The 20,465-nt window shown below is 37.6% G+C and overlaps 1 protein-coding gene across 1 annotated transcript; it reads right to left on the bottom strand.

The window, feature by feature from the left end:
• Nucleotides 1–78: 78 nt before the first annotated feature.
• Nucleotides 79–12,259, bottom strand: LOC116293985 (BCAS3 microtubule associated cell migration factor). The gene is made up of 19 exons (XM_031701490.1): nt 12,036–12,259; nt 11,882–11,942; nt 10,572–10,647; nt 10,178–10,272; nt 9,743–9,827; nt 9,122–9,179; nt 8,425–8,532; nt 8,001–8,077; nt 7,807–7,883; nt 7,065–7,148; nt 6,665–6,692; nt 6,316–6,380; nt 6,147–6,212; nt 5,618–5,715; nt 5,115–5,250; nt 4,918–5,011; nt 3,968–4,583; nt 3,268–3,365; nt 79–3,016 (listed from the first exon to the last, which is right to left on the bottom strand). Exons 1-19 carry the CDS (start codon nt 12,104–12,106, stop codon nt 2,328–2,330), a joined length of 2,682 nt encoding a protein of 893 aa, XP_031557350.1. The 5' UTR covers nt 12,107–12,259; the 3' UTR covers nt 79–2,327.
• Nucleotides 12,260–20,465: the final 8,206 nt, after the last annotated feature.

A 20,465-nucleotide genomic window follows, 5' to 3' on the forward strand; every position in this document is an offset into this window, starting at 1 on the left:
ATTTTTGCATACGTTTACTTTTTGTATATTATATTTTGTAATAATATGATCAAGTCCCGAATAATACCACAATCCAAAATGGTTTCCAAAGGGAAGTTTATTTGTAACACAACCATTTCATACATCTATAAAACAGTCAATTAGGGCAAAGTCTGTTCAATATCAGGATTTGTTTTTCTTTTTTCCTCAATTTTTAACCCTTTTTCAAAGTTCTTTATATTATCTGAAGTATTTTTACATTATTTAGATGATATTTGTTACAATGACCTGAAGCTCGATAATAACTTGATATCATGCCAAGTCAACATATTTGCGTTTGTTTCGTATTATTTCTGTCGTATTAATTCCATATTTTCCCCTATTAGTTGTGGGTGTTTGTTTCCTAAAATAGTGCTTCGAGCGTTTTTGTTTTATAGATGCATACCAAATCTAATAATCACCGTAATCACACTCATAATCACACGCTTTAGGGTCAAATACCCTCAAAACATCCCAGGATGCGTAGCGCCAAAACACGTGCAAGAGACAATATGCCAGCCAACTATCACACAGATCTCTAGCTTATCGATGGCAAGGTCAATGCTCGTAAATATCATCCTGTAAATTAAACCTGAATATTTTTCTCTTAAAATTTGTCCTTTTAAAATTTTTAGGCTACTTTTGTGAAATGTTTTTTGTTTCAGATGCGAACCAAATTAACATTCGTGCAGATTCTGTACGAGTGGGAATAGTACAGTTTCGTGACCCAAGTATAAGACTTCCAGTCTGAGACAATCAAAAAATGTGGGAATGTGCTCCATCCAATCACAGTGCTTGGTTAATGAAGCCATTTTAATGTCGCGGTATCCCACTCATGTAAAAACTGCTATCCTTCGGTTCCTTGCATTTCAAAGAGAATGAGAGGACAGAAGACAGCCATGTTGAATGACATGAAAAACATATTTGTTTACGTCATCCAATATGGCGACTGTCACTCTTACTTAAAAGTCAATACTACTATATAGCATCCACGTGTTTATATAGTTTATATAGTACATTAAAACTACAGTATTAAAAATAGATTGATATCCTGCAACCCGTTAAATAATTCAATTTGTATGAAGTTGAAGTAAAAGTTGTGTGAAATAAATTAGACTAGTGTTATGCCTGTCAAAATTTTTCCAGTACGTTGCTCCTAAAATTTCCATTGAAAAAACTTAATATTACCTTTTTAAAATGACCCCGATTTTAGAATTTTCTCTTTTGGTTTTTGTATGGACGGGAAAAGTGAGGCTCATTGATTGGTTCTGATTGAACCAATCAGAAGGAGAGAAAATGATTGGTTTAACTAAACCAATAAGATGACGAGAAAATGAATAGTTTTCATAGGACCAATCAGAAGACTGAATAATTGGCCGTCACTGAACCTACGAGAAAATGGTTGCTTTTCTCTGAACCAATCGGAAGGAAAGAAAATGCAACTCAACCAATAACCTTCGTGCTTTACGAGTTAAAAAGTCAATTCAGGGTTACACCGTTGTCGTGTAACACCCCTCACAATTTCAAATAAAGCTCAAAACTAAACTCAAGCATGTAGTCTTTCCTCTCAAACTAATATCAACTTCTCACATAGAATAAAAAGTGTACTTTAAAACAGGCCATTAAGTTTTAAAAAAAAATTCTTTTTTTCATTATATTACTTTTTCTTTTGACTACAACCCAGCGTGCAGTACTTTTTTGTTTTGTTTTGTTTTTGATTGTTTTTCGTTTGTTTATTTTTTAGTGACAATGGTTAATATATCCGACATGTATAATCGTCACCTGTAGACCCTATACGTTTATTCGGATAATATATCGGATAATTCTCTGATGCGCCTACGTTGTTACATACCGTATAAGACGTTTTTCAAATACCGTATACACTCGAATCGTAACTATCTTAAATGTCATGTAAGTACTAATGTAAAACGAAGTAAAATCGAAGGCGCAGCCCTTTTTAACATTACCATTCAATGCAAAGTTCCATTTGAAAATCTAGAAATATTTGGTAATCTAAAAACACTGTAAATGCTACAAACATGATTGTATTGTATAATATATGCCCATAAAACGTGTACGAAGGGCTATTTGTATATGCGCTCAATCTAAATAGCTCAAGATGCGGGAAAAAGGAGTTGCTGTTCCATCTGTCCCTCGACATCTTTGTACTAATGATATCTGTCATTTACGCGCGCGCTAAGTAGTAATCTTACAAGAGCTGCGCGCACACTCTCAGAGTCCTAACTATGAGAGGTCGTTAATTCGTTCTATAATTATCTAGAGCTAAAATAATGCGCACGACTTACACATCAAGACCATTCTGGTGAACCATTAGGTGGAAAGATAGGACTGATATCAGATGAGTTGTACGATGCAAAGGCATTAACGCTACCACCTGGAGAATCGGAATGGAATTCCAGCTGATCGACATTGGCTCGTTTCTTATCAGTTTTGATTGGCATGGTAGCATTATCATTCATGGCGTCGAGTAGGGTCTCGACTAACTGATCTTCCTTATCTTCAACTGATCCGTTAGTCATCGTAGGCCAAGGCTCACTATAGCTTCCTGGTCCGTTATCGATAATTAATGGGGAGCTACCAGAGGTCGGAGAACCATGTCCAATAAAGCAGTTCCTTTCTTGTTCTCCACCGGGGGTAGGGACGGGGTCCGACTTGACCGGTTGTAGCCGCAGACTTTGTAGATCGAGTTCTTCAGTGTAGAAGTCTAAAGGGTGACCCTCGCGATGTGGTGTAATTGTGGCCCCAGTGGAGTACTTAGGGTCATTCAGGGACAGAGAAGACCCACTTGGGGAGGACCCTGGTGGTTGAAAGGTCTTGAAGGAGAATTGAGGACCCATCCAGAGGCGCCGATGAGGACCTGCGTGTGTCTCCATTTCAATATTGGTCAACCACTCGTCATCTCGTTCTTTTTTAACTTTTTGATTTTCCATTCTTGACAAAGTAGTATTGGCTTCCTCAATGGTGGTTGGCAAACGTTCTGAAATCAAAGATAAAGTAATGAAGTCAAGTCAGATGTGCTTGACACCGTGCTCCTCTCACTAATACAGCAAAGTTATTGACCAATCAGAGCGCGCGTAGCGGGAAGACTACGCAATAAAATCCTATGAAACCCATCCATAAAGGCTCGAGCAAGGCAATATATAATAATAATAATAATAATACTTTAATAAGAAAGTGCTGAAGCCTGATACATATCATATACTAATAATACTGTTTTTAAAAGCGAACCTTCTTTGTTGATATCAGACGTCTTGTGTGATGGTCGTGACTCCAGAAGTGGATGATTTGGTTGCAAAGGTCCTTTGTTTTCCTGCCAGGCAGGGGACCTGGAATAATTAACAGTTATCACTCAGTAACGTAATTTTCAGTCACGCTCAACTTTCGGTCACGTGTCACACGACACGGTCAGGGCACGAAATAAACCAACCAGATTGCCTGCGAGGTTACTAAGGGCTCATCTAAACAAAATGCTCATACGCGACACTGTCATAGACGTTTCCTGAGATACCGAACGTGCTGCATTGTGGTCAAGGTTGGTAATTACAAACATCTTTTGTTCACCATGCCTTATATGATGTTGCTTGTACCGAATCTAGACCAGACTTTATCAAACTCAGAGAAGGTCTATGGTCGCTGGCTGGCACTTAGCATTAGTCGTTCACAGTCATTTAAAATAATCTGCTCGAGACCACGAAAAACTGAGCATATCACGAAAAACATTGTAGAGGACATACCAAGTACAACAATAGACCTCTTGCAGTACGTCGGAATGCAGCTCAATTTAGTGGACATAATAGGTTTTCAAATTCTGGAGAGATTCTTTTGTTTTGTCCTCCAAATTGAGCTGCTTCGACGTTACATGCAAGAGGTCTGTAGCACGAACGTATAATCCCCCCGCCAATGCCTTGACAGTTATAAATAGATGTACCTTGCAAGGCTCCACTGAGCCCTTGAGGTGGCTATCAATTCAAGTGGTGTTTCATGGGCCTGGGAAGCAGTTTTAAGCCCTTGTGGTTCAAGAGTGTACTCAGTCAAGTTGCCATGGAGATCGAGAATGAACAGCGGATCCACCACCGATTGACGTTGAACTTCTGACCTGGATGAGTTTGCGCTCCCTCCTAGCCATCCCCTAGAGGGAGCAAACAGCGCGACCACACCCAAAGAGTCCGTGGGCAGTTTTCCATTACATTTGGATATCCCAGACGAAGGACCCCCGCAACACGTTCCCCCGCATCTTACTCCAGTTGGTGTCCTTATTTGAGCCAGGGGGTACATGACATATGGATGGGGGAGGGGAGGGAGACGGGCATTCATCAAGCAGTTGTTTCCTGCACCGGGGACTGTGATATTATCTCTTGTGATGAAGGTAGTGTTGTGTGGGCTCCCACTAGGAGATCCACTGGAGTTCTGTGTATTACCAGGGCTACTACGCCCAGTCGTTACTGCAGTGTGGATTTCCATGTCGTCCAACCCAGCTGATGTGTGGAAACGACTGCTGCGGTTGACTACGCGAGTTGTGATGTGAGTTCGTACGTTAACTGAACCTACAATTAAGAAAGACAAAAATCAACACGTGAAAAAATTCAAGTGAGAAGTCAGCCATATTGGTGTACCAAATAATATGAACTTTCTGCACAGTTTTTGAATAAAAATAGACTTCAATTCCCCGAGGATAGATGTACTGTTTTGGTACACCAACATTGCCGCTGTGACGTCACCTGAAAACACCTATATAGACCCTATCTCATGCGGAACCGTTAAACAAAAAAATGATACTCTAGGGAATGACATATGGTCTAAAAATGGGGGAAACATTACGCCCAAGGTAAAGAGAATGCATATTTCTCTAACTTTGAAAGTAGTGCTATACTAACATACCTCCGTATGGATTGATTGCAAACAAGTGAGTAGTTCCACGAAGAGTTGAAATAGCTATCCATCGACTATCAAACGAGAAGGAGATGTTGTACACCTACATATGCAAACAACATGTTTGGATCACTAAGTTGTCAGAACTGAGTATATAAAGCATAGTCAAAAGGGGTATAGAGGGGAGGGTAGTGTATAGTACTCACAGTAGCTGTAGTGTCTCCTCTATGTAAGGTGTACAGATGATGAACGGCACCGAGAGAAGGACATATAGGATGAGCCATGACATGAAAGACATGGAAATTATGGCCAAGTACATCTGTTGTTACTAACAGCGATCCGCTGACAAAATAGAAAAACCATGCATGATGTTGGCAAATATTTGTTCCAAATCAGACACTGACTTTTAAGAAAACTTAGAACTTGAAAAATTCTGCGATGAGAATCAGAAAATATGAGGTAACATACTAAGAACGTCTTTAAACAAAAGCGTCTGCTGTTTAGGCGCGACACGTCCCTACATCCCAGGTTGATATAGCAGCGTTCCCGCCTGCCACGCTGGCTACAGGTGGATAATGAAGTTGCACACTTTCCAGATTTCAATAATTTTGACGTTCATACTACAAACAAAGTACTGATCTTGACTGCAAGTTTGGTAATTACTAACACGGGACTTAGCTAAAGATGGTAAAGTAGTAATGATTCTTACCTCGGATCGAAGGCCATAGCTGAGACAGGCTGTCCTGCGTGTGCTGGGAAATGAGCCACTATACCATTACCATCATGATCATCTTCCTGGACACAGAACTGCAATATATCACAAACAAATCATTAGCCTTGTTTGCATTGTTAGCATTAATTTGTGCTTCGCTAAAGGGTTTTTATGGAACATGAAGTACTGAAGCGAGAGCGTATCTGGCCTCCAGGACCGTGAAGAACCTTTGGGCTTTGAACATTTGGGGTGGTGACTTCAATTAAAAAATATATTAGAGTTTTAATGATTGAAGTTGGAAGGGTCAAAACTTGAATATTTAGCAAAAAGTGGGGATGCAAACGCCCCCACACCACCCTTGTGAGAAAAGGGTTTTCACGCGAAAACAGAGGAAGCGTATATTCATTCATTTAATGACGGTAAGCTAATATAATGTATCCTCCTTATGTCTGTGCAAATTGAAGCACCCACCCTTGGTATTGAACAAAACCAAGAAAAAGAACGCATGTAAAAACATTGTCAGTACCTCTCCAGTGCCAATCTTTGGAATGTCCACAATAGTCACCACGCCAGGCATAACCATTTTACCTTTCTAAAATAATGGGGGGAAACAGAAAAAAATAATTGAAATAATGAAAAGTAGAGAGCACACAAAACGATAAGAACGATCTAATTAATGTGTATTGTTGACTTACGTGGGTTGTGTAGTCATTCATCATCTCATGAGGGTAGGAAGATGTCCATCGCCCTACTGTCTCACCTGAATAAAAAGATAACATTTTCACTGGTAAGAAGATAAAAACAAGCCAAGAAATTGAAGGTCCATCACTACTTTCTGGTCCTAAAACTTAAATATCTTGTAAGCCAAATTATCTGAGTGCCAGATGGGAAAGGAACCCATGACTTTCCATATTCTAGTCAGATGCTCTAACCACTGAGCTACTGGGAAGTCCAATGGTGAGCAAGGTCGTTTATTTATTTATTTAGTGCATTTGTTTAATGCCCCATTTACTCCGCTTCCTTATTTCCATATATTATACTCACCAAACTTAGTGAGTCCTCTAGTCAGTGTCTGGGGACAAAATAAAAGATTGGATATTAATCACTAAATTGCAGTGATAAATAAGTTGTGTTCATTTGCTAGGCAGCATTGGTCATGCAGGATACATGTATTCAAAAGTGGTTTGGGCTTTGATCAATAAATATTCATTATATAGTAAACTAGTAAGTAACTTGAGAAGTTATTAGATTCATAACATTGAGATTGCTATAATACCCCATGCCCCTCCTCCTCTGTGGTCTCTATTTATACAACAAGAAAGCATATCAAGTAAGTACTTTTGCCCCACCCACCCCACCCATCAAAACTTTTAGTGATTATTAGCTCAGTCCAATCAATCCCTGCTGGGGTGTTCCCTGAAGCGTATTAGCTTATCTGACGTACCTTTGCAGCATTAATAACTGTAGCTGTGTAAGACTGGGCATTATCACTTGACATCCCACCACAGGACTGATGGTTGGGCACCAACTAAACAAAAAAGATGGTAAGAAATTTGCCCCATTTTTTTTGTTCACAGACATACATTGTCGGTTTATTCTAAAACATGAGATTGATTTCAAGTCATATAGCATCTAACGCATTGGGCAGAAAAGGAATATCGAAAAAATAATAAACTTGTTGCAAAACTTGCATGTTTGCAGTGTGCAGTTATAATGAGGACAAACAAAAAAATAAGTGTGTTTCCTGTTGTGCGACTGACCCTAATTTTCTTGCCGATTTTTTCCGACCCTAATATTTTTTTCATTCCCAAATGCACCACAGGGTTCCCAGTAAGCTCATTTTCACTGTTGTATCAGTAAAAAAAATCTGACCTACCGACCCCAATCATTTTTCTCATGCAACAGAAAACACACTATGTTTGGCCTTTGCATGCAGGGGATTGGTACATCACAAGAAAAGCATGTGCTAGGAGAAGCAGTGCTTCTCAGCATTCTAAATGTCCTTCCAATATTTTTACATAACATACAAATTAGAATAGCCATTTTTTTCAATAAGAATCAAGAAATAGAAAGCATGTACCTTAACCAATCAAAAGACAAGATATGTAACAGTTATTTTATTTCATTTCATTTTATTGTATTTATTTAAGTCTCAGCTGTAGCCATAGCTATACATAATATATTACCTTGCAATCAGCATAGGCCAGCCATCTTTCACCCAGAGCCAGGGGATTAAGGTTTGGACTTGGCGCCGGAAAACAACCTATTGGTATGGAAACCAATCATTAAGGCACTCTACCACAGGAAGTCTATCTTTCAAGGATGGCCGGAAGTTGTGGTTAAAATAGTGAAACAGCTATGGTAATACATTGAAACTCACTCATTATGCAGAATAAGCTGTTCATCGTACTGGCGTCAAATGCTGCTACCTTTTCCTGGAGGGCAACAACCATTAACCTTGAAAAGAGATAATATTCAAATATTACCAATAAATATTATTTTCATTATTAACATTCTGTTCCTTTATCTTTGGACCTGCTTTAAACCTCTTAGTGATAAGGTTATTTGATGAGTTACATCATGTCAAATAGAATATCTATCTTGTATAATATGTTATCAGAAAGGAAAGGAATAAAACTCAAGGAAATATCATGATGTTTGTAAAAGGGATGTAAACTGCTAAAAGTAAAAGAGGATATTTGTGAACATCAAAAGAAATTAAATCTAAAACTCAATAAAAAAAAGGGGTTTTTTTTTTTGAAAAATATATTGAGTTTATTATTGATAATAGAAAATGTTTTTACCTTTTATTACTGAGAACATTATACACTTCTGTTTTAAACCCAACAGAATGTACTTGTTCCCCAGTACTGAGGGACCATAAGTTCACAGTGGAAAATGGCAAAGAGGGACTGTAACATCAAGAATAAGAACATTAATGCAGTTATTACTTTGTATATATATGGCAGAGATTTGGTGTTTAGCTGCTCCCTTAAAGAAGTTCATAATTAATCTAATCTAATGCATTTACCACTCCTGGGTGGCTGCATAATGCCTTCAGGTTTTACAACCCAACAAATACATGTAAGGCAGCCAATAGATCCAAATAGAGTTTAGGTGTTGATTTTTGTGGAAGAAGAAAATAATGGAAAACTTGTTAAGAAAATCCCTTGAAGCAAAGGAGAGAACCAAAAAACAACTCTACTCACAATTGACAACTACATAGCCTGATAGGACTCGAACCTGGGTTGCACTGGTGAAAGGTGGTGCACTAGCAATGCATCCACTCATCCACCCTTGCTAAGTCCCATATTAAAAATGTCCACCCTTGCTAAGTCCCATATTAAAAATGTATAGACATAGAGTAATGTGAAATGTAATGAGGAAGTTATAGACAACCCCTTATGGAATGTTCATTCAGATTAAAATAAGGGAAGATAAAATAATCTATTCTGAGAAACTTATAAATAGTACATGGACTGTTAGATAGGAAAACCTTACCTTGCAGCATCACAGACAGCAAATAATGGCCTGCTTGCACCAAACTCATCCTTTTTACCTGATTACAGAAAGCAAATAATTGAGATTAACCTGCAGACCAGGCAAGGGTAATCAAAGAAAATAACTGTAGAATGATTGAGAACACAACATGTATGGACCAAAGAGAGATCAAGGTTCTCTATAGACTTCAAGGGTGATCTGATCAATCAACTTCAATCAGAAATAATTTGTTCAAGACAAAAGACAAGTTTCCTGCTGATACAAAATCATAATGCTTATTATAGAAACCTTACTATATACTCAGTTTATTAGTAGGAAACCGAAATGCAGCATTTAGAGTACTTTACAACATGATATATGCCTCATCCAATCAATCACAACTCTACACTAAATGATATATTACATGGTCACCTCCCTACTTGAACTCTAGCCAGACAAGAACTGTGTGCTGTATTTGCAAAAAGAGCAAGAAAATTTGATTTTATTTCTTTACTAATTGCTTGATCTGTTTGTTGCAAGTCTTTGGGTAACATAGGTTATTCCAGGGAATATATTGGTGTCAACAGGTTTCTTTTTTCAATATAAATTATAGGCATTTCTTGACTCTAAATTTTGACCTACCTTTAACTCTTGGTGTCTGGAGCATTTCAACAAGTCTGACTGGACCTTGCCGCAGGGATAGAACCTCATATGCCTCTCCAATAGACTATACAAAATTAAAGATATTTATATGAATTATATCAGGTGCATTACGTTTAATTCACAGTATGGGATGAAAACAAAATCAGAGAACAGGAGAAGATTTGGATGCAATTTGTGTTTGTTCAAGCATACTTTTCTTGGAAAATATTTCCGAGCCTTAGGAGGAATTCTAACCTGTGACCTTCAGTTTGCTAGTCAGACACTCTAACCACTGAGCTACTAAAACTCATAGTAGAAAATAATTGCCTGGCCCCAAATTTTCCTGGGACATTTCTGTTGCTTCCACTTTACTAATTTTTATTCCATCTTTGGAATCAAAGTGTTCCCTGTGAAATCTTTCAAAGAACTACTTACAGGTATTGTCCACATTTGAAAGCCATTGGTATACCCAAGGACAAGAAGCAAAGGACTTGTATTACCACAACCACTCTCTCTTGAAAAACCGTCATCTATTTGGTACAATAACTTTGTTATTATTCAAGAAATGTAATAAAGTAATATGAAATTTCTTCGGCAAGATTTCTCATTTCAGACTACCTCATCAAATTGTGATGAGTATCATTACTTTGTTTAACAGTTGCGCATGAGGAGATGCATAAATATACAAAGAATCTCAAACAAAGAATCTTATTCTCTAGAGAATGACACTTGGTCTGAAATGGGAAAACATTACACCAAACTAGCCAAAAGGTGTCTATTTAAAGATTATATTTTTAAAAAGAAAAAATTGAAAAGTCTGAATAATTACCACCAATGTCTAGCTTTTCAAATTTGACCCACAGAACACGTTCTTTCTCCTCAGTTTTCTGGTTGCCAGTTACAGCCTGGAATCAAAAGAGATTGAATCTATTGCTATGAGAATTTATGTTTGAGTCTTAAATAAACAAACAAAATGGCTGAATCTACATATAAAGGATTTCATAATTAATCTAAGGAAAAACTAAAAAAAACATGACTAATGTTGACAAAGTAACTGGATCACATATCAGATTTTCTTTTTAAAAATATTTTGAGTCATTTTGAAGTTTTTAAGAATTTAATAAGTATATTGTTATTAAAGTACTGTAGTTTAAACCCTAATCATGTTTTTAAGTCATAATTAGTTACTGTATATGATATCCTTAAAAACACACCAGAAAGATATATTTTCTTTTTTATGATGTAAAATTTCCAAGACAACAAAAAAGGACTACCAAACCTTAACTTCTCATGTTAACATAAAATGATTATGAATATGCAATATTCAAAATAATTAACTCAAAATCATGGATTGTCCAAAAATTTGTATTTTCTTTTTCAAACATCCCCACTTTCATTCAAGGATGGACAAAAACGATTTGAGATATTTCTTTAATCATAAAATCACTAGAAATGAATTGTGGGTTCAGCCTTTTAAAGTGATTTTAAAATATTGAAAAATAATAAATCATAATTTTCAAATTATCACGTTTGGTGAGAAAAATTGGCCAAAAATATGCATTTTCAGAACAATTTAAAACACAAGCTTTTCTTTTTTTTAACAGGTAGCTTACCACAAACGCAGCAAGTAGGGTTTCGACTTAGAAAACTTGGGTCAACGAAAAGAAAATTATAAGCTTCACCTTTATGATTGTATAAATTAAAATTTCGTAGTAAATAAAACAAAAAAATCCTCAAATAAATAAAATGGCTTAAAATAATCTATATAACAGATCCTTCCAATCTAATAGATAATATTATATAATACTGAGCACTTTTTATCAGTTTTTTTTCACACAGTTTATCAGCAGGTCAATGCTTTAGACTTTGGGTTACAAAAAAGGAGCTACGTTTTATTTTGGGGCTGAAAAAAACTTTTTGTTTTTGGTTTAAAAAATGTTCTCTTCTCGAGAGCACTTTGTTTGAACCATAGGGCTCTTTTTCAGCTAACAAGCTCCTCTCTTTAGGTGGTATATAATTCAAACTACGAGGTTTAAAGATAAGGTTTTTTTTATGCATGACGTTATTTGATGACCATCCTCTCTCTGTGCATCACGGAGAGCCAAAAGTAAGTGTGTTAACTACCCTGCATTATAATACCTGAACTTGAGGCACGACATCGTGTAGAAAGCTCACCACACTCTCTACATAGGACTTGTCGCTGTAGATGTAATAAAAACAGTTTAAACCTCCCCAAAGTGACATTAAAATTGCCCCAAACCGTTGACAAAGAAGATATTATAAAGTTGCTAACCTAATCGGTTGTGGTCGAACCACCAGCCCACCAACTCGCGAAACACGACGATTTCCACCTTCCATAGCCATTCTTACGAGCTTAAAAGCTCTCCAACCTGAAAAAGGAAGGTTAAACTATCGTCCCAGTGTATCTTTATGGATTATTTGTCAGCAATTCATGTTGAAAAGGTTATGTTTTCAAAGCCATCTTGGGTGATGACTTGGGTTCAACTGTGTTTTGGCGTTGCGTTACGTCAGAAATTTTATTATTGTTTACTTGCCTCGCTTTGGAGATGACGTATAGTACCAGGCTCTCCACAGGTAGCCCAAACAAGAACCATGGACCAGTCATTTTTTACCGTGGAAAGGGGGGAGGTAGCGATGGGACTGGAGGGTTGTTTAAATAGAAATCGGTCTAGGGTAGGGGGCTACACAGAAACCTGAGTCGCACTACACTTTTACGATAAAGAGAATGGAAAACAAGGTAATACTAGAGGAAGGGAAGAAAGTGTTTTGCCAACTTTTCGCCTTTTTGCCACTTGTCGAAAAGTTAAAACAAAAAAAATACAACATTGCTATCATCAGTCACCTGAACGCGCTGTAGTATTTAAATTGAATTTCCTGTTCTTCGAGGTTTTTCTTCGTGTTTCGTCAAATTAATCAGAACATAATGGCAACGAGCCACCCCTAGACAGTGCCTTCCATACGCCCAATCTTAGTCTCTAGCCTGAAAGCCCGCCCTGTTTGAAAGTTTAGATCCACCAATGCACATTAGTGGAAAATTCCCGCAAGGGCTACATCCATTTATTGCCGGTTGCAAATGTTCGCACTCCGATAATTCACTATCTTTATTCGTTGCATTCATTCGACTCTGAAACTGCAAGGCTACAATTTTGTCCTTTTTTCCATAACGAATTTAATTCACTTTTCTCTGGAAGAGATATTCATATCTTCTATATTCTCGTAAATGACTTCTTCGACTGGTACTTGATCATAAGGGTGTTCCACACTAGAACTATCATCAGTACTAGATCCATGATATATTGAAGGTGGTGGGCTGCCGGTCACTTTTGTTCCAGGCTTAGGAGCTTGAAGCACTGGAGGTGGCGGAGGTGCCAATCTCATCCCGTTAGGCTCCTGGGATTCAGGTACCGGAGATTGAAAAGATCTCCCCAGGGTCTTAGGTACCGAAGGTTGAAAAGCGGGTCCTGTAATCTTCAAACGGGGTCTCGGGGTTTGAGGTAAAGGAGGTGGAAAGCTTCTGGTACTGTCTGTATCAAAACTGTTTCCTGGTTTTGCTTTGATTTGTTCCTTTATCTTAGAATGACGAATTATAAAGGGAAGCTCGTTAAAATCGCTAACTTCTTCCTCGGTTCCTGAGCTTACGGCGTCGTCTTCATGCCAATTCCAAATAAACCCTGTTTTAGTTGTTTTCCGTCTATAAGAAAAGATATAAATGTTGGAAATTATACACACCAGCAAGTTGGGCTCATGCAGATTACATTGATCTTGGTAAAAGAAAGAGATATTCTCATTGACTTTGGCTACACGGAAGCGTTCATAATTTGTGGGGCGGGGCTTTGGGGGTTTGAAGGAAGGACCAACCATTTTATCTGGTAACAATTAGGGGCGGGGGCTATATAATTTTTGTTCTTGTCAAATCCCAATAAATTATTTACAAAATACATTATTGGAGATTAAGGAATAGCTTTGTTTCAAATTTTATCCACAGCCGGGGTTCCACAAAATATTTTCTATCTTACCCTCGTTTAAATTGCTTTGCAGTCTTCTCTGCTTCTTCTTTTAGCCGCTGCGTTAAACTAAGAAAGAAAAAGCACCACGTTAACTCTATCGTACGGAAGCCAATAGTGGACATTGCAGCATGCTGCATGTTAGAAGAGTTGCTGCAAATAAGAAACGAGTTTCTGCATGCTTAGGCACTAAGCAAAAAAAAAACAGTTTGCCGATTGGGGCTTAGTTTAAACTATGTTTAATTTTTGACAGATTTCTCAACTAAAGCGAATTCTAATCGATTTAAACTGAGTATTCAGTTTGAAGAGAAACCTCAAGTGATTTAACTCTGCTCAGCTTAATAGATTTCAATTTGATTTTCAATTTTTCCTCGGCACTGGAATACGAACGACTCTCTTCCTGGTACTTAATTGCTTAATTGCTCATGATTACAGACTGCAGGCACGCAGTTTTTAAGTTTTTATCTAAAATATATTACAGCGCTTCTTTTCTCGAAGAGGCATGATAGTCATGATGGCTCTGAACAGAAGAGCCAGTGGGGGTTTTGGGTATTTATTTGTACGCAGGGCAGATTTGCAGTAGATAGACATGCAGTCAAGTCGCAGTAGTACCATTTTAACATAAATTATAGCAATATATAAAGAAAATACCGAGAATCAAAACCAAGTGGATTAAAAGTCCCTCTCAGTCAACTGTTCCCAGGAAGCATTTTAATTCACAAAAAATCACTCGATTTTTTCGATCAACATTGCTTACTTAAATGTTAATTCTGAAAATGAGCAAAAAGGAATTGGGCAGTCAATCTTTATAAAAAGATATTACAAAAATGATTAAAATATGCATTTATGAAAATAAAAAAATCTAATCTGGATACGATGGGGTTCGAACCCGCCGATAGAAAAAAAAAAAAAAACGATTCAACTTTGCCATACCCCCGAGACATCCGCAGAGCTGAGGCGGCGTATGGACTTCGGACCTGACGGCGATTAAATCCTTCTGCCCTTGGGTGTACGAATTACGCAAGAAAATGTTCTAGCCGAAGCATCAGGGGAGAGACCAGCCGGCCCCCAGACCATATCGGCTAATCCCTTGCATCTCTGCCACGCACGGAATCGGTTGAAAATATAATGTTAAAAAGTCTAGTCTATCTGGTGCATTGTTTTCACGGCTATTGTTATGCTGATTCACCTGGAACCGTGGCTCAGTGGAAAAAACCTTGGGCCTCCTGAGTCAAGCCCGGTTGGGGGAAGTAAGTGCCTGGATGGGTGACCTAAAACCTAATGCCTTCTAAAAAATTTTTGCAAGTTTTTTTTCGTAACTTTTTGAATTTTTTTTCTTCTTTCGTAACCGATTACAATCTGTTTTAGATTAGAAATCGTTGAAAATTAAAACTCTGTTAACTCTTAAAAACTCTTTTAACTTTCTGCAAGTCTATTATGGGCCACGATAAACATGCAAAACTTGTCCAACATGCAGCAACCAGAATAGTTTACGCAATAAGTACAGCCAAGACTTGAAAGCGAAAGAAGAGGAGCGCAATGTTAACACACGTCTTGGTTTAGCAACTCGATGTGCACAATAAGATACAACCAAGCCTTGAAAGACACAGCTCATAGTTAAAGTATTCGATGCGCGCAATAAGTAGGACCAAGATTTGGAAGCGAAAGAAGAGGAGCACAATCTTAACACAGCTCTTGGTTTAGGTACTCGATGTGCGCAATAAGTACGACCAAGCTTTGGGATTAAACAAAGCTGTGTGCAAGAGAAATAGAGACCTCACTGATTACAAAGCGCTATAGAAACGAGCTTTAGGGCTCGAAAATGATTGTTATTCAGCAAGAAATTTGAGGCATTCGTGAAAACGAAATGCAAAAGCCTGCTTGTGCATCATAAAAACATTTGATACTCAGGGATATATATTATGCGCGTATAAAATACTGCGTGTGTGCTGGAAGCAACAGTGATCGCACTGAGAAGAAGAGCATTGATAAAGCAAAATATTGTAATAACATATTTTGGCCCTTACCTTTTAAAGATAATCCCCTTCTGTTTGAGAATCAGAAGAATAGTCATGACACATACAACAAAAAACCCTACGACCAAACCTCCTATGCATACTAATAATAAAGAATCTGGAAAAAAGAAGCATCGTGGTTTATGTTTTTTTTATGGTTTTTGATTTTGGGGAAAAAAACTTTTTGACTGATGGAAACAGTGGTAAATGAGCGTATGTTCATCACAAACTTGCAATGGTATGAGAAACGTAACGACTTTTCGCATTCTGCTTTTATTCTACTCAACAAAATGTACAGTATTCTACTTACGTATTTCTGGTTTCAAGGCGTGTCTGGGTTCTGAAAAAGGATTCACAGATTCTTGGTGAGTGAGTCATCAGTAACCCGCGACTTTTTTAATTATCACACCGTCACGGTCGCGGCACATCCCGTCCAAATTTATTAACATAGAAGTAATAATGATAATATATTTGTATAGTCATAACTTTTTCAATTTCAGACCACCTATCATTCTCTTGAAAATAAGATTTTTTGTTTGGGTTGTATCGATATTTGTGTCTTCTCATGTGCAACCGTTTCACAAATAGACGATACTCTAGGGAATGACACGTGGTCTGAAATGGGAAACCTTACGCCCAAGCTAAAGAGGTATATTCTCAATGTGTACTTCTGTAGGCATGTTTACTTACGGTTGATCACGACCAGTTCTGCTATTTCCTTCGTAGCTTGTCGTCCATCTTGTGAAATTGCCAGGCAGTAATACACACCGTTGTCATGGTATCCAACATTGTTTATCAAAAAGTCCTGCCCTTGTTGAACAACTTTCCCGTTGACATGAACTCGGTACTGAGGTGTGTCTGGGGTGAATTTGTGCCTTAAAAACACCTTTGCGCTTCCATCTTCAACTCGACAGCTAAAAGTAACTTGGGCTCCGGAAAGAACTTCGAACTTCTGTTTTGAATGCAGAAAATTGAGGGAGGAATCTGTAATAATATTAGCTATTAGTATCATTATCCAGGTGAATAGAAAATAATTGCGTTCGCTGATTTAAGTCGAGAACTTTGAATAGAGGTTTTGCCCATCATGTGATGGCAGCCATGACAGGAGGCACAACAATAGTCTTTTCTCACTTGGAAACTGGAATTCTTTCGTGTGTAAATCAGATTAGACCAGATTCAATTGTTCCTGCCTCCTGTCATGACTGTTATTACGTGATGATGCAAAGAGGTGTATATAGGATTGCGCGCGCGCCGTTTGTTGATGCGTGTCGCTTTCAAAATTCGAAACAAATATTGATTTATATAGAGTTTTTTTAATATTTCCGAATTGTTTGCCACCCATGGGTGATATGGCTAGGAAAGTATGGGTGAACCTCAATGCGCTAGTGTCACTGATGCCTTTCCAAATAACCGCATGCGCTCAAGAGTCGATGTTCACACGCTATGCATTCACCATTAAAATTACGATTTACAATTGATAAGCCAAATTTGAAAGCGTACTACTACCGCGATACGGGAAAGTACAACAGTACAGTGGTTTAACCGCAACCGAGTATCTGAACGTAATATCGTGTACTTGGTACTAGCTGTAAGAAATACATGAATCGCTCTAAAATAGAAACCTTTAAATCTTGCTAGCAAATGTATTTACTCAGAATGAAATCAGTTAGATACCACTAACGGCTTCTATAAAGCCCCGTTTAATTTCTGCCTCTTCAAGTTAACTTTTATGTTTGTTCAGATTGACGGTGCCGGTGGATTCATCAGTAGACGTTTTAAAACGGAACCGCTTTTAAAAAAAGATAAAAAATAACGAGTCTCAAAAAAAGATTCAATCATATCAAGACAATCTCGACATAAACAACCACAGAAAGAAAAACACAGTCCATGGCAAGGAAAACAGCATGGGAAACTTACACCAACAATAACGAGTGAAATGGAAAAAAATATAAGACTGATTAATAAACAGGAAATGTTTTCAGTTTTGTTTTATCTCAATCCGTAAATAACCGACCCAATAAATAGAAGACGAATGAAAAGCCGGGGAAAATATCTGATCCAATATCTTCATGCAGTTATCTCGGCTCTCGTACATCAGTCCAGGGGCGGCGGAACCGGGCGGGGCATGTGCCCCCACACGAAATTTTTTGCCCCCCCCCCCCCCCCTTTCCAAAACCAAATATTGGTTCACATGAAATATAAATGTATACATTCGAGTTTTATTACTGTTATTAAGTTGTTTTGATTTTTTGCAGTGCCCCCCCCCCCCCCCCCTCAAAGATTTTCAGCTCCCGCCGCCCCTGATAACTAGAAATAGTGTCGCTTTTTGTTACTTTAATTTAAATGAAGCACGTTTTCGACATTATCTTGATCTCATAAGTAATCTTTGGATAAGAAAATAAGAAAATCCGAGGCATTCTATAATCTACTTACCGGATAACTGTCCGTCTGTGTTATTCACAAAGATCATTAAAATAAGCAAAAGATTTTTTGCTGTGCCCCCCCCCCCCCCCATAAAAGATTTTCAGCTTCCGCCGCCCTTGATCATTTTTGTTACTTTAGTTTGATTGAATCACGTCTTTGATAATTATCTTGATCTCATAAGTATGAGTATTCTTTGGATAAGAAAATCCGAGGCATTCTATAATCTACTTACCGGATAACTGACCGTCTGTGTTATTCACAAAGATCATTAAAATAAGCAAAACTGAATAAAAAGATCGCCATTCAACATTCATAGATTCTCCCGTCCTCGATTCCGCAGAGTTTTGTCACATTTTGGACTGTAATGGATAATTCATTTCAGGTAAAATCAAGAATTACGTTAAACAAAGACTTAATTATACAATTAAATCTAATTATTCACAATTACGTTTTGAAGTGGTCAGCGGTTGCTTGAATTTGTTTATGTCAGAATATGAACGTTTACGTCATGAATCCGTGATGAAGCGCGCTGGCTTGAGTTTGCATATCGCATACGCAATAGTCTGGATATTCTGGACGTTTTTCAAAAACGAGCTACATTCATTATAAACGCGGCGGGTACCACAATGTTACGCAATGTTACCCTCCCAAAATGAAATTACGTTCGTTCAGTCGTTCTTTGATTTGCAATTTTTTTTTTTTGAAGCGCACGTTCCTTGATCGTAGCCATAATGATGATCACAAAAGAAAAATACGAGGATCAATAGTGGAAAAAGATATGTACTTCTGAGAAATCTTTTTGGGGCTTTTGGTTTGACAATTTTTATCTGTTAAATCGTATCAATCCTGATTGGATTCTTTGGAAGAAGAGCCAACTCTGTGAAAATGCCACTGTTAACTATGCCTCTTAGCTTGGTTTGCTTCCTTAGTCGTTTTCGGATTACAAATGCATATTTAAATCGTGAACCTTCGAATAAAGCGTTTAAAAAACTATTAATCTAGTTGATCAGGTATAACAAAAATATTTAACGAACACTCTTCTCAGCGTGTTCTTTTTCGATCTTTTGGATGTTTTCTGTCAGTCTGAGGAAACCAAATATGATCTTTGTTTAGGATTTCATTACAGATTTTCTCACATCGACAACATCACGTCCAGGACTGATGTGTTTCCTGAAGATGGAATGCTATCATGGAAAATGCTAAATGAACAAAAAAAATGGCCACACTGACGCTTGGCCTTCTAATAATTCCCTAAATGTTTATTAAAGGATCGTAACTCTAATGGATTTTTTTGGGCGATAATTTTAAGAAGGCACAAGTGGGATTTAAGGGCACCGGCATTGACAGACGTACATTTTATTCATTGCATTTGTTTCAAATGTATTTTTTACCTCAGGCATTTAGCTTCGTCGCACTCAGTTGTCATGTTTTTGAATTGTAAAAAGTCGTCTTGAAGTCTTAATAAACTTCAATGACTTGTGTCATTTACTCTAGTTTGAAATCGTATACGCACATATCATTCGTTGCATTTATTTCTATGAATATACTTTTCCGCATTAGTTCCATCGCATTCGGTTCTTGTCGTGCTTTTATAACGTAAAAAGATGTGGTTTTGAGAACATTCATTAAATTTTATTTAATGAATTTAATGCTCTATATTTTACTTTATTTGGATCATTTGCAACTATTCTTTAATGCACCTTTTCATCCCTAGCTATCCAGATTGCACTTTTATTTCAAGTTATTGAATTTAAATTTGCGCAAAATATAGGTCAGTTTGGAGCCAAAGCGAATAAGCAGGAAATGTTTTACTTTGAAAAATAATTTTTTGTTGAAATACAACTCAAGGGGAAGTCGACGCCACCTTTCCTCCAAGTTCGCCGGCATGGTATGGCCGTTTTCACAGTATGCTTGATCCTCGGATCCATTTGATTTTAGAGTTGCTTCATTTCAGCGAAGAAAACCAAATACAGAATGAAATGGCCGGGGTTGGCTAAATAGCCACAGACGTTTGTCTGTTCAAACAAACAGTTAGCATCCTCTGCAAATACAAAAAGATAAAGATTTAGACTATCAGTCGTGAAAATATTTGAAGTTACGAGTTTAAATCAAGAAAAGTAAAGGACCGAAAACAGATCTCTGTGGAACACCAGTAGTGTTCTTTTTTATCCAATGCTAATTCATGAAGCAGTTAGGTGCTCCTTGTATGATTGATTGGTATCCAGCTGCACCGCGACATAAGTTGCGTCCAGGCAAGGA

The sequence above is a fragment of the Actinia tenebrosa genome, unplaced genomic scaffold, assembly GCF_029948245.1.
Source record: "Actinia tenebrosa isolate PJP-AT-01 unplaced genomic scaffold, QUT_ActTen_1.0 PGA_scaffold1__47_contigs__length_23844297, whole genome shotgun sequence".
Taxonomy (NCBI): domain Eukaryota; kingdom Metazoa; phylum Cnidaria; class Anthozoa; order Actiniaria; family Actiniidae; genus Actinia; species Actinia tenebrosa.